This window comes from Meriones unguiculatus, chromosome 2 (assembly GCF_030254825.1).
Source record: "Meriones unguiculatus strain TT.TT164.6M chromosome 2, Bangor_MerUng_6.1, whole genome shotgun sequence".
NCBI lineage: Eukaryota > Metazoa > Chordata > Mammalia > Rodentia > Muridae > Meriones > Meriones unguiculatus.
In genome coordinates this window covers 32,104,108-32,117,110 of record NC_083350.1, presented here as the reverse complement: position 1 = coordinate 32,117,110, position 13,003 = coordinate 32,104,108, and the positions used below count along the sequence as shown (strand labels likewise).

The 13,003-nt window shown below is 42.7% G+C and overlaps 1 protein-coding gene across 1 annotated transcript in view; it reads left to right on the top strand.

Moving 5' to 3' along the window:
- Positions 1-12,668, top strand: part of Lmnb1 (lamin B1) — a 40,318-nt gene extending 27,650 nt beyond the window's left edge. Inside the window, 6 exon segments of the mRNA XM_021659410.2 lie at positions 314-534; positions 1,274-1,499; positions 2,936-3,040; positions 7,482-7,601; positions 9,161-9,271; positions 11,866-12,668. Of these exon segments, the coding sequence (XP_021515085.2) occupies positions 314-534; positions 1,274-1,499; positions 2,936-3,040; positions 7,482-7,601; positions 9,161-9,271; positions 11,866-11,907 (825 nt within the window). The 3' untranslated portion in view covers positions 11,908-12,668.
- Positions 12,669-13,003: the final 335 nt, after the last annotated feature.

Below are 13,003 nucleotides of genomic sequence, written 5' to 3'. Positions count from 1 at the left end.
AGGAGAGTCAGTTGAGGTTTCCGCAGCTATAGAGTGAACATTCACTTGGTAAACACTTGAACATTTTCTAACTTTAATGTAAGGAGTAATATTTCTTCTTAGGCTTTTGTTACTCTAAACTTTTTTAAAGTGTGTGTTTTATAGTTTAAGGATTTGGGGGTTTAATTTCTCATAGTCATGATCTTTTCATTTAAGAGGTGGAGCTCCTGCAGGGCTGTACTTGCTTTCTAGCTCAGGGGATGGTTTAAAATAGCTGCCTTGTGCTGATGTTGAAATGGTCCTAGAAAATAAATGTGTTCCTTTGACTCTGAAGTCTAGAGCCTGTTTGGAAAGAATTCAAGAATTGGAGGACATGCTTGCTAAAGAGAAAGACAACTCTCGCCGCATGCTGTCTGACAAAGAGAGGGAGATGGCAGAGATAAGGGACCAGATGCAGCAGCAGCTCAATGACTATGAACAGCTGCTTGACGTGAAGCTGGCCCTGGACATGGAGATCAGCGCCTACAGGAAGCTCTTGGAAGGCGAAGAAGAGCGGTAAGGGTCTCAGGCCTCTCATGCCCACAGACTGTTTCTTGTTCTCACTTTTTTTCTGTCTTTTTTTTTTTTTAATTTGGTATTTTAGGACTCTAAAGTGCTGTAAGTTAAAACTTTTCTCCTGTCTCAGAGATACATGCACGAGATTAAGACATTTGCCGATGGTTCAGAGTAAAGAGCTGTCCAAGGAGGTTTTAGCTATCCTGTGCAAGGAACACAAGCATTTGAAAGGATCTCTAGGAAACCCTGGGCATTCTCTAATGTGAATAACACCACAAAGTGTTTTGCATTTCTTTCAGTGCATGTATCCAAATGTATTGAATGGAATGAAATTATATTATTAAATGCTCTCACTTTTTGTTTTTTTCTAGACAGGCTTTCTTTGTGTAGCCTTGGCTGTCCTGGACTCACTTTGTAGACCAAGCTGGCCTCAAACTCACAAAGATCCACCTGTCTCTGCCTTCCCGAGTGCTGGGATTAAAGGTGTGTGCCACTGTGCCTGGCCTTAGAAATCTTAATTTATCATTATTACTTTAAATATTGGTTGGCTCGTTCATTGGAGATTTCAGATGTTTTGGTAATGAGTGTTCCAGTATGACTCAGTGCTACCTTAGTTAAGACATTTATTGGCCTTGTGTAACATGGTGAGCGACTTGCTTTAGAACTTCCTGTGTAGACCAAAGCCCAGGTGAGGCAGGTGCTTTGACTTGGTTGGCAGAGCTCTTCTTTCTCCACGTAGGTTAAAGCTGTCTCCGAGTCCTTCTTCTCGGGTGACCGTGTCCAGAGCATCTTCCAGCCGCAGTGTGCGCACCACTAGAGGAAAGCGGAAGAGAGTTGATGTGGAAGAGTCGGAGGCAAGCAGTAGTGTTAGCATTTCCCACTCTGCCTCAGCCACGGGGAATGTGTGCATTGAAGAGATAGATGTCGATGGGAAGTTTATTCGCTTGAAGAACACTTCTGAACAGGTAAATGAATCAACCCATTTTCTCAGGCCTGGCTTTGCAGGCTGCTGTGCTGCTGTGTGTGGTAATAGCTGTACTTCTTGGGTGTGTTTTAGTAAGTCTAAAGCGTTTTGTGGCCTGAAGATGTTCTTTGATTTTTTTCTTATGTTTATTTATTGTGGTGGTAGAGAAGGTGTCCATGTACTACTGCTGGGTGCGGAGGCCAGAGAAATCATCTTTTCTTCCAATGGATTCAGGAATTCAACGCAGGTTATCAGACTTGGTGCCAAGCACCATTACCCACTGAACCATTTTACCAGTCTGAGATTTTCTTTGTTAATCTTGCTTTATAAAGCTAAGTACCCCTTCAACTCAGACTTGGCTATTTCATGATGGCCCTCCCAAAGATGAATTATAAATTCTCCTTATCCAGTTGGTGAAGAAGTTGCAGCTATTAATAAAAAAGGATGTGGGTGCAGGCTCATCTATGTTGAACTCTGAAAAGTCAATGAATAAACAAATACTCATGATCTGATTTATATAAACATCAATAGCATGAATCTCCATCGTGTAATAGTTTGTGTGAAAAGCCAAGTGTCGACCACAGGGATTTCTGAGGTTCAGAACTGGGACTGTAAAGAGCCCTGTGGTTTTGATGGCACAGTGAGCATGTGGGACGGTGCTGGAGGAAGCGGAGTCTTGGGACACGGGAGAGAATGTCTTTTGAGCCGTATGTTCAGGGTCTACTAAAAAGGTTTGAGATCTCTGCCTTTCTGACCATATTATTAGAACTGCTGTGTGTGTTATAAGCATTTAAACGAGTCAGACAGCACAGGCATATCCAGGAGAGTCTGGGCCCCGGGCTGGTTGCCACAACTAGCAAACAGTAGCAGCCATTGTGCAGTCCTGATGTTTCCAGATTGCAGAGGCACAGCCATCAGGAGTGTGCAGCTACCACCAGCCTGGAGTGAACCTCATTGCTTTGCTGTCCTTACAGCTCCTCACAGCAGGCGGGGCTGGTCAACAGTGGTCAGCTAGGCCCGGCTTATTGCTTCTTCCACTTGGTTTTACAGTTTCACGATCAGCTTAATTTGGGCAAAGCTGGCACAGATACAGGAGACAAACAATTTTTTTCCTTATCTTTGTTAGCCATAAGTGTGTGTGATTTAGAAACAGAAAATCATCACATTGTAGGTGCTTTGTTTGTGGTTTTGATGGCTGGGTTGTGTTGTAAGTCTGAAAGACCCATCTGATTTAGCAGTGAACATGATCCCTTGTTGTGATTTTCAATTCTCCTCAGTTTTGTCCCCTTTAAAAGTTACTGTTTGCTGAGAAACAAAGTTCATTGTGTATCCTGGGAAAGCCTTAGCTTTGAAGAACATGTATGGGTTATGGATTTGATCATTTCATAGTTTTCTATATATCTGAAGTAACCTTGTTATATTGTGTTTTGTGACTAGGATCAACCAATGGGAGGCTGGGAGATGATCAGAAAAATTGGAGACACATCAGTCAGTTACAAATATACCTCAAGATATGTGCTGAAGGCAGGCCAGACTGTTACAGTAAGTGAAATCGGTCATCATCCAACCTTAACTCAGTCTTCTAACCTCATTTGTTATCTTATTTGTTAACTATTTCACAGATGAAATAGTTGTGAGAAGAAATGAAACTAAATAGTTTGGTGAAAGAGAACCATTTTAGAAATGGGCTTTTTAGTAGGGTATTGTGTGTGCTATTAAAGTTCTTAAAACTCTGTCTTAGAGTGTTGAAAAGAATTGACGTTTGGATTATTTGTCTGTTTCAGTAAGTATGAAGTAGTTACTGATACTTGTAGCCTAATGCAACCCAGGATTTTGCAGGGCATGAAAACTTGTAGGAAGCTATTACCATCATCCACCTAAAACAGCAGCTGCCTAAGTCGCCCTGGACAAGCTTTAATGTTCTAATATCTTTGCGATCCACTTTACCCTTTGCTATTTTCAGGGTTGGAGCTGCAGGCTTGGATTTCTAACATGTCCTTCAGCAGTTAGGTGTAGTTGGCACATACCTACAACTCTACTGATTGGGAGGTTGAGGCAGAACATTGTAAGTTCAAAGCCACCCTAGCCTGCATATTAGTAAGACTGTCTCAGAAAATGCTCTCTTGGGCTGGGGAGATGGACCAGTTATGAGCACTTGCTGTAGCTCCAGCCAGGTGAAATCAAGCACACAGCAGGAACACAGGCATGAAGCCTCAGCACTAGCTGAGGAGCCATTGGCATTTGATAGCACTGGGAAAAGGAGACTCAGTTTCCCTTTAATATGTGACTCCTGAGTGGCTGGCCACACTGCTGCACCAGGCTTCAGCCCCAAAATAGGCTGGGCAACTGGACTTAATGGGGAAAGAACAAAAGTAAGCTCAAAGTGAAATGAGAAGGCCTGGGAGGGTTTCATAAGGGGAAGAGCTGGGGTAGGTCATGAATATGCACAAAATTCACTGTACAAGAATCTTAAGGAATTTAAAAATAATTGGAAGAAAAAAAAGAGAGAGCTATAAGCAAAAACAAAAACAAAAAAGGCACATATTTTTAACCCTAGGCCTTGGGAATCAAAGACAGGTGGATCTCTAGTTCAAGGCCAGCCTTGTCTGCAGAGCAAGTTCCAAGATAGCCAGGACTACACAGAGAAACCAGGTCTTGAAATACTAAATAAAACATCCACTTGCTGATCTTCCAGAGGACCAGTTAAGTCCCAGCACCCACCCAGGGTAGCTTAAAACCACCTGGGAATTCAGCTCCAGGGCACCTGACACACCCTCTTCTGGACTCTGAAGGCACCTATAAAACCATATAAGTAGGTCCTCTTGTGGGGACAGTACCCTGGTATTATTCAGAATAGTATGCTTTTTGAGTTTATAGATTTTGAAAGATGGGCTAAATGGCTTTCTAATTCTTCTGATTTGGCTTTCTGTTGATATGTTCTGAAATACTACATTTTAAACAATAACATACCAAGCTTAGAGAAATAAATCATAGAGCAAACAAATGTTTCCTTTGTTTTTGCTTAGCATGATAATTATGAAGCAGTAAAATGTGTTAACATGATTTTAAAGAAGGTGTTTTCATCCTTGAAGAATGTAGATGTGACTACTGATTATTTTTATGGATTCTTTAAAGAAAAATAGTGTGTACTGTTGGGTGTACACACTTGCAATCCTAGCACTTGGGAAATGGAGGTCAGGAGTCTAAAAGGTCATTCACAGCTCACAGAGAGTTTGAGGCCAACATGGGCTATATGAGATCCTGTATCTTCTAGAAACCCCCTTGTACTATGTGTGTTGTTTGGGTTTTATTTTGTTTTGTTGAACATGTATGGGTTCTCTTGGCTGTCTCAGAACTTGCCCTGTAGAACAGGCTGGCCTGAGCTAATGGAAGTTCTCTTTGCCTCTGCCTCCTGAATGCTGGGGCTAAAGGCTGAGACCACCACACTAGCTTCCCCTCCCCTCCTTAGGTCTCCTCTATAGCCCAGGCTGACTTTGAAGTGATCACAATTCTGTCTCAGTCTCTCACATATTTATAATATTAAGATCAAAGGCTCAAAGTACAACTTGGAACTTCTTTAAAGTGTAGAGAGCTTTGACATCTCTCTGAAAGTAGCAGGTGTTAATATTGTAATAATGGGTGAAAATGAGAACAAATATCCTAACTCCTCTGTTCTTCTCCTTAGTAATTATAGTGAGAGAGGATTGCTTAGTTTTATTATATATATTGGAAAAATGCATAATGTCTAATGTCTTTAAAAGAATTGGTGTTTTAATTCAGAAGATTGAGATTTGAATATTCTCTCAATGTGGAGCTATTATGCCAATCATCTGCTTTTTCCCAGTGGATGTAATGCCCCAGGGACTTAAGAGATTGCTCCTGTAGGTGTTTTATGGAAGAACTGTTATCCTATGAGATGATGTAGTACATCTTATTTTAGTAGCTCGCATTAAGTATGATTGGCATTTGGGGATATAGTGAGGGAGATTTTCCTATGACAGTGTGCAAGGCAAATTGCAAGAATCAGTCTGAAGACCCAGAACAGAGATGAAAACCCTAAATATGCCTTTAAACATTTGTTGGTATAGTTTAAAAACTTACAAAGGTATAAAATTCTAAATGTTCAGAATATGACCTCAAAGCAGGGCATGGTGGTGCACACCTTTAAGCTCAGCACCAGGAAAGGAAAAGTGGAGGCATCTCTGAGTTTGAAGCCAGCCTTGTCTACAGAGTGAGTTCTAAGACAGCTAGCCCCACACAGAGAACTGTCTCCAAAAACAAACAAAATAGTAAAAATCCAGAATATCATATCAATACAAAAATTATCTGGACATGCTAACAGTTTTTGAAATGTGGGTTGCACAGCATATCTTATTCATTTGGTTAGCTGCTTCTCAGGCACCGAGCCTCATGCTGACCTGTTCTTACTCACACTAAGTCAACTATCTGATTCCATGTAGATTAGGGAAAGTATCTTCAGAGCTCAGAGCCAGAAACACACCGCACTGTATCTGAAAGCAGCCCAGATCTGTTCCAGTTTTCAGTTTCATCCTGGTAAATGCCCGTGTCTGTTGTAATGCTCATGGTTGATCTGGAAACCTCCATGTTCCGTTCTGCTTAGAGGAGTAACTCAGTTCTTTCAGGTACAAAGGTCCAGTCACCCCCTTGTGGGGGCTTAAGTACTTTAAGAACAAGTCCACCTGCTGCAGGAGTAGAACCAACCTTGATTTTTCTAAGACAGGAAAACTACTTAAGGGAGGATGGGTTTGTTTCTTAGAGATTCATAGACTTCCCCCGTGGGCTTGGATTTGTCATTTGCATTTTGGGTGACCAGATCCTTTGTATTTTACAACCAGTTACAGACTTTTTTCCCTACCAATTTCATTCATTTATTCATTTGCTTGTTTATTTATTTCTTATCTGCCTTTTTGTTTTTTTGAGACAGGGTTCTCTGTGTAGCATTGGCTGTCCTGGGTTCCCTTTGTAGATAGACCAGGATTGACTGGAACTCACAGAGATTGCTTCCCTCTCCCTCCCTGAGTGTTAGGATTACATGTTTGTGTCAGCAAGCCCAGCTCTGTTTATTGTTAGATTAGGTTAGGGTTAGCTTTGTTTGTTATTAGATTTGTTGAGGAATCACACTTCGGTTTTCTTTTCCTTTTCCTTTTTTTTTTTTAATATGTATGTCTGTGTCTTGTTATATCACATGCATGTACATGCCCAAGGGGGCCAACTCCAGATCCTCTAAAACTGGAGTTAGACGTGGTCAGTGAGCAGCCCAATATGCGTTCTGAGCCTTGAACCTGGTTCTTCACAAGAACAGTGCACACTTAACCACTGAGCTCTTTCTCTGTAGCCCTCTAGACTTATGTTTTCTGATTGCCACTTTTTTTCCTCTGCCAAAAATACATAAAAATATGGCAGGAGTTCCATGCTGATGAGGAGAATGTATTTATTTTCCTTGGCTTATTTCAGCAGCAATTATATCCTACCTAGAACATTTTCTGCATTCTCTGTAGAGCATAAGCTGAGATGTACTGGGGCACTGTGACATTGTCTCCGATTGGGGATGGGCCACTCTCCCTGAACGATTCAGCAAGGTCATCTTTGTTGAAACTGGAATTCTGTGATGTGTGTGTGTCAGTGTGAGGATTTCATTGCTCATCCCTCTATATCAACAATCCCACCTATTGTAGGTTCCATTGTTGCCCTACTTTTGTGGATGAAGAAAGAACGAAAGTTTGTTGTAGGTCAGTTGCTTAGTGAAGAGCTAGGTCAGAATGTGGCAGCTTGATTTCTGGGGCTCATGTGTTCACGTGTTTGTCATGTGAGGAAGCCATATGCCTATAGAAGCTCTGAGCTGTGGGAGCCACAGGCTAGCTGGAACAGGTTCTCTGACGTTTAGATGTGACAGTCTGATCATGTTGCTGAACTTGAACTCTGAGTGCTGGTTTGGTGGACTGATGTTCTTTCTCTTTCCCAGGTATGGGCTGCAAATGCCGGAGTCACAGCTAGTCCTCCAACTGACCTCATCTGGAAGAACCAGAACTCTTGGGGCACTGGTGAAGATGTGAAGGTTATGTTGAAGAATTCTCAGGGAGAGGTGCGACCCCTTTTCCTTGAAGGTTCTCTGTACGACGTGACTGAGACTTCAGTCAGACCAAGGCTGCCAAGATAGTGTTTCATAGGATATTAATTTATTGGCCTCATTGTCCTGGTTAGTTTCTGTCTCCACTGCTCATTGGCTTTGGGACTTTGAGTAATTTCACATTTGAATGCTCACATTTTATCAAAACAGCATCCTGGACAGTATGTTCACCTGGTAAACACTTATGCTGTTAACCTAGTAAATGTTTTGTTGTCCACCTTACTAGTTCTTGGGGCAAACTAATGCAAGATTGCAGTGTGTTCCTCTTCAGCATTTTCACCACATCAGTTCTAGGATTCTTGTCCAAGATCTATAGCTGCACTTCATGTTTGATGTAAGGATTCAGGTGCTGGAATGTACTGCTGCTCTTGCTGGCCCGTGGTGGCATGACCTTTATTCCCAGCAGTCTGGAGGCCAACTTGATCTAGAGTGAGTTTCAGAACAGCGGGGCTACACAGAGAAACCCTGTCTCAGGAAACAACAACAGGGTAACAGCAGTGTTCATGCTGCTGCCGCTGTTTTGATTAAAGCAGAGGAATACGTGTGCACTGTCTGTCTGTGAAGGATTCTGCAGAACCGAAGCCTCGGGCTGAGGCCTCCTCAGTCCTGCCACACAAGCTCGGGGCACACACGGCTGCCCCAGCGCCCTGCTTCGTCTACAAATGCACCCTTGGAGGTGCTGCACACTGATGGGTGTGTGTCACGGTCTTCCCGGGTTCTTAGCCTTTTGTTTTTAAGCAGGGCTCTGTTACATTTCAGAGCCGCTCCCGCTGAAGCAGTTCCACTGTGCAGGTCTCTCTTGACCTTTGGTCTCAAGCACTCTGTAGGACACACTAGCTGCTAGATCATCAGGTTAGCCTTATGCTTAAACCTGGCAGCCGTGTCCCAGCTCAGCATTCTCTCCAGGAAAGTAATTAGTACTTGAACGCTTTAGTAGAAAATGGAAATAGGTACTTTGTATTGTACCTTTATGAGTGATCATTGCTCTGTTTCCTTATGATACAGCTGGACCTCAGTGGTATGTTACTAGTAAATAGTGCCAATCCGTCCTGGTTCCATTTCCGGATGGAATGAAAGGTACTGTCTTTGTCTTCACACTACTCAGGTGCTCTTGCTGTGACCATGGTACCTGAGGCCACATCAGTTAGCCTCCAGCTCTGTTTTATTCAGCATTTATTTAGCACCTTTTCTTTGCTAGGAGCTAAGCTCTTTAAGCAGAATTCATGTTGAGTTTTATAAAGAATTTAGTATGCCAAATCACTTGCACAGAATTTTTAGGAACAGAATAAAAAGCATTAGAGACTGCTCAGTGGGTATTTCAAATTGGATACCAGTAGCTCCCCTGCAGGAAAAATTGAAAGTCTTCTAACTGCTACTAATTATACAAAATTCACTAGCTAAAGCTGCTGATGAAATGGCTTAAAAAAAAAGTCCCTTATCTAGCAGTGCTGTTTCCTAGGCCAAGGAAAGGCCCCTTCTCTCCCCTCTGATTGGAAGTTTGTTTGTTGCTTTAGGAGGTCGCTCAGAGAAGCACGGTCTTTAAAACAACCATACCCGAGGAGGAGGAGGAGGAGGAGGAGGAGCCCCTTGGAGTGGCCGTTGAGGAGGAGCGCTTCCACCAGCAGGTACCGCTCTACTCTAATTTTTAGTGATAGAATTCCTGAAAGCCCTGTGGCTTTCTTCCCACTCGTGACCCCAGGTAGTAGCCGCCCACTCGCTTGGCGTGTGTGCTCAGCGAGTAGTGTGCAAAGCAGCGGACTATCTTCAAGCTGTTGAGTGTGGTCATTACTTGGTCTTTTCTTGTCTCCATATTTGTAATCTAGGTTGGCCTTGTGTCTTAGTCACTAGTCTCTTGCTGTGAAGTGACACCACGATCAAGGCAGTTTTCATGAAAGGAAACATTTTAGTTGGGGACTCCAGTTTCACAGTTTACGTCTATTATCGTCATGGTGGAGAGTGTGGCAGCATGCCTGGTGCTGGAGAAGTAATTGAGAGCTAATTCCTGATTGCAGGCAGACAGACAGACAGACAGGCTAGGCCTGGTGAAGCTTTTGAAACCTCAAAGCCCACCCTCAGTGACACACTTCCTGCAACAAGGACACACCTCCTAATCCTTCTAATCTTTTCCAATAGAGCCATTCTCTGGTGATTAAACATTCAAATACAGAGCTTAGGGGGAACATTCCTATTCAAACCACTACATCTACATCTTACCTCACTAGTCCGGCTCTCAGCAGACCTCATGTGTGTACCCCACTTGGGTAATCACTGACGGTAGATTTTATTTAATCTGGATGCTGGCATAGTTAAAATGAACACTATGTTGGCTTTAATGAAGAACAAGTACAGCATCCATTTCCTACTGTCAGTGGAGACCTCACAGTGACCAGACGTGGGATAATATTTGAGGATAAGTGATCTGCCTATACCCTGGCAGGTTGGACAGCAAAGACGGCATTTTCAGCCTCTGGTGTCATTGTAAGCAGCTGTGGAAAAAGGCACTTGGACAGTGTTTTTGAAGGATAGGACATTATTTGGGCGTTATGGAAAGAACAAATGATAGTATTTGAACTGTCAGTAGAATACACCAAACTTGGGCTTAAAAACAGTTATTGCTTAGTCTCTGTGATTCTGTGGTTTGAGTTTGGCTAGGGCTGAAAGTATTCTTTCAGTGTGATTCTCATGATTCATTAGCTCAGCCTAAGTTTCTTTACAAAACATCTGACAAAGATGGTAAAAATGGCAGGTCCTAGGCCTCTTAAAAGTTGGGCCCAGAAGCCCTTATTGCATTCTTTAAAAAGAAGCCTCAGGCTAGCCAGCATTCAAGGAGAAGGTAAGTAGTCTCCTTGGTAGGGAAGGACCCAGACTTGTGGGGTGTTTTGTCAGTTTTGTGGGTCTGTGGATCAGACCTAAGACCTAGGACCCTCCTGCATGCTAGGGAAGTGCCTGCCATTGAGCTAGCTACCCAGCTTCTCAGTACGCTGTGTCACGATGGTGTAAGCATGTGTTTGTCAGTTGTATTGTTGGGTGTGTGGGAGAGTTGAAGTTGTAAGCCTAGTGATGAGGTTGGTATAGTGCACATTGCTGAGGCCTGGGGTTTCCACACACTTCCACAGCAAAGGAGAACCTGACTATCAGAATGTCCCTGGGCAAACTAAAGAGTTGACTCTAGAGCCGCTGAGGAAGTAGGCATATTCAGACTCATCGAGATTTATGCACACTGGGGAGAGAAGAAAAGAAAAAATCTAAGGGGTTTGAGATTTTGCGTTTATGATCATAGATGATGGTCACTTCAAAGGGGCCAAAGAGCACAGTGTCAGTATTTGTGCCCGTGGGACTGATAATCTTCAGTTTTAGTCTAGTTAGGAACAAGGCACAAGTCACACGGGCAGTGAGTTTTGCTAGGCAAGTGACAAAGAGCATTGTCGTAGCTCGTTAAAGGTTTAAAACCTTTTTATCTTCTGTGTCTGAGTGTTTTGCCTGCTTGTCTCTATACCTAGCCATGCAGTACCTGTGGAAGCCAGAAGAGGGCATAGGATCCCCTGGAGCTGACAATATAGTGGGAATCAAATCCAAGTCTACCCAGCCATCTAATCTATCTGGTTTTTTGAGACAGGGTTTCTCTGTGTAGCCCTGGCTGTCCTGGACTCACTTTGTTGACCAGGCTAGCCTCAAACTCACAGAGATCCACCTGCTTCTGCCTCCTCAAATACTGGGATTACAGGCATGAACCACTGGGCCCATCCGTGTTGTAGCTCTTTAGACACCTTTTAAGAATTTTCTTACTGATCTATATCAGATCTTGCTGTGGTCATAACCTCAGCCTATTTTAAATTAAGTGGGAAATTCTTGACTATTTACAGGCTTAGATCAGCATTTATTTGTTTCTGGGAAAAAACTGGTGTAACCAGAGTAGAAATTCAGTTGTGGGATTTGTTGAAGAAAACCCTGTAGAGAATGCCAGAAAGAGCAAGACGTGAGCAGACCCGATAGAAGACAGCACTTCGGGTTTTTCATGTCTCTATCTGAAATGGTTTGTGTTTAGAACATTGTATTAGGATCTCTGTGAATATGAGGCCAGCCTGGTCTATAAAGCGAGTCCAGGACAGCCAAGGCTACACAGGGAAATATCAAACAAATAAGCACAAAACCCCAAATCAAAACAACTAGAACATTGTAATATTGTTGGTACTGACTCTGCCTTTGTTTCCTCTCTCAGGGAGCCTCACGAGCGTCCAATAGAAGCTGTGCCATTATGTGAGCTTTTCAAGTCACCTGTCTTCCTCAAGATAGAAGCATGGTAACCCTGTATACAGTGCGGAGCCTTCTCAGAAGCACACGATATTTTTGTATTTCCTTTATGTGAATTTCTAAGCTGCGAATCTGATGGCCTTAATTTCCTTTTTGACACTGAAAGTTTTGTAAAAGAAACCCTCTCCATACACGTTGTTGCAAGATGTGAATTACTGACACGGAGCTAACCGTACTGTTTGGAAAGGGGCCCTCAAGTTTTGGCATTTTTTTTGTATGTGTGTATGTATTTTTTTTTTTTTTAAGTTCTTTTAAGGAGGGGGAGGGGGAGAAAACCACTGCGTGTCTGGTCATAATTTGAAGATTGCTCTATCTGGGTGGGCAGTCTGCTCTTGATCATTCTCTGCTATATATAAAATGGTGCTGTGCGGGAGGGGGAAAGCAGTTTTTCAATATATTGAACTTTTGTATGGAATTTTTTTGTAATAAGTGATCAAGGTTACAAATTTTTTTTAAATAGAAAAGAGAAGAAAATTTTGTAAGAAGGCAATATTAACCTAGTCATCATGTAAGCAGTCTGGATGGAGGTCCTCAGAGCTGCTGTATGGTCAGCCACTTCTCTTAGATTCTTGACTTACGAGGGGAATGGGGCAGCGGGGCTAGGGCGGGGGAGGGGCTTCTCTTCAAATGCGCTAGTTGTGTTTTTTAAGATAGTGTAACATGCTTAAATTTCTTATGCGACATTAACAAATAAAAAGCTGTTTTACTATTGATCTACTGTCCTTTTTAACCGTTTAGTCCATTGTGACCCCGTTGGAGGGCTTGACTGACCCTTTCACAGGAGTCACCTAAGACTATTGGAAAACAGATACTTACATTATGATTCGTAAAAGTAGCAAAATTACAGTTATGAAGTAGCAACAAAATAATTTTATGGATGGGTTCACCACAGCATGAGGAACTGTGTTAAAGGGGTCTTGCATTGGGAAGGTTGAGAGCCTCAGCTTTAGACAGATCTTGACACAGGTAGAAGCGTTTAGTTTCGATTGGCTCACGAGAAATGCGCCTGTCGGTGATGCTTTCACAATTAAGGAAGGTAAATAACC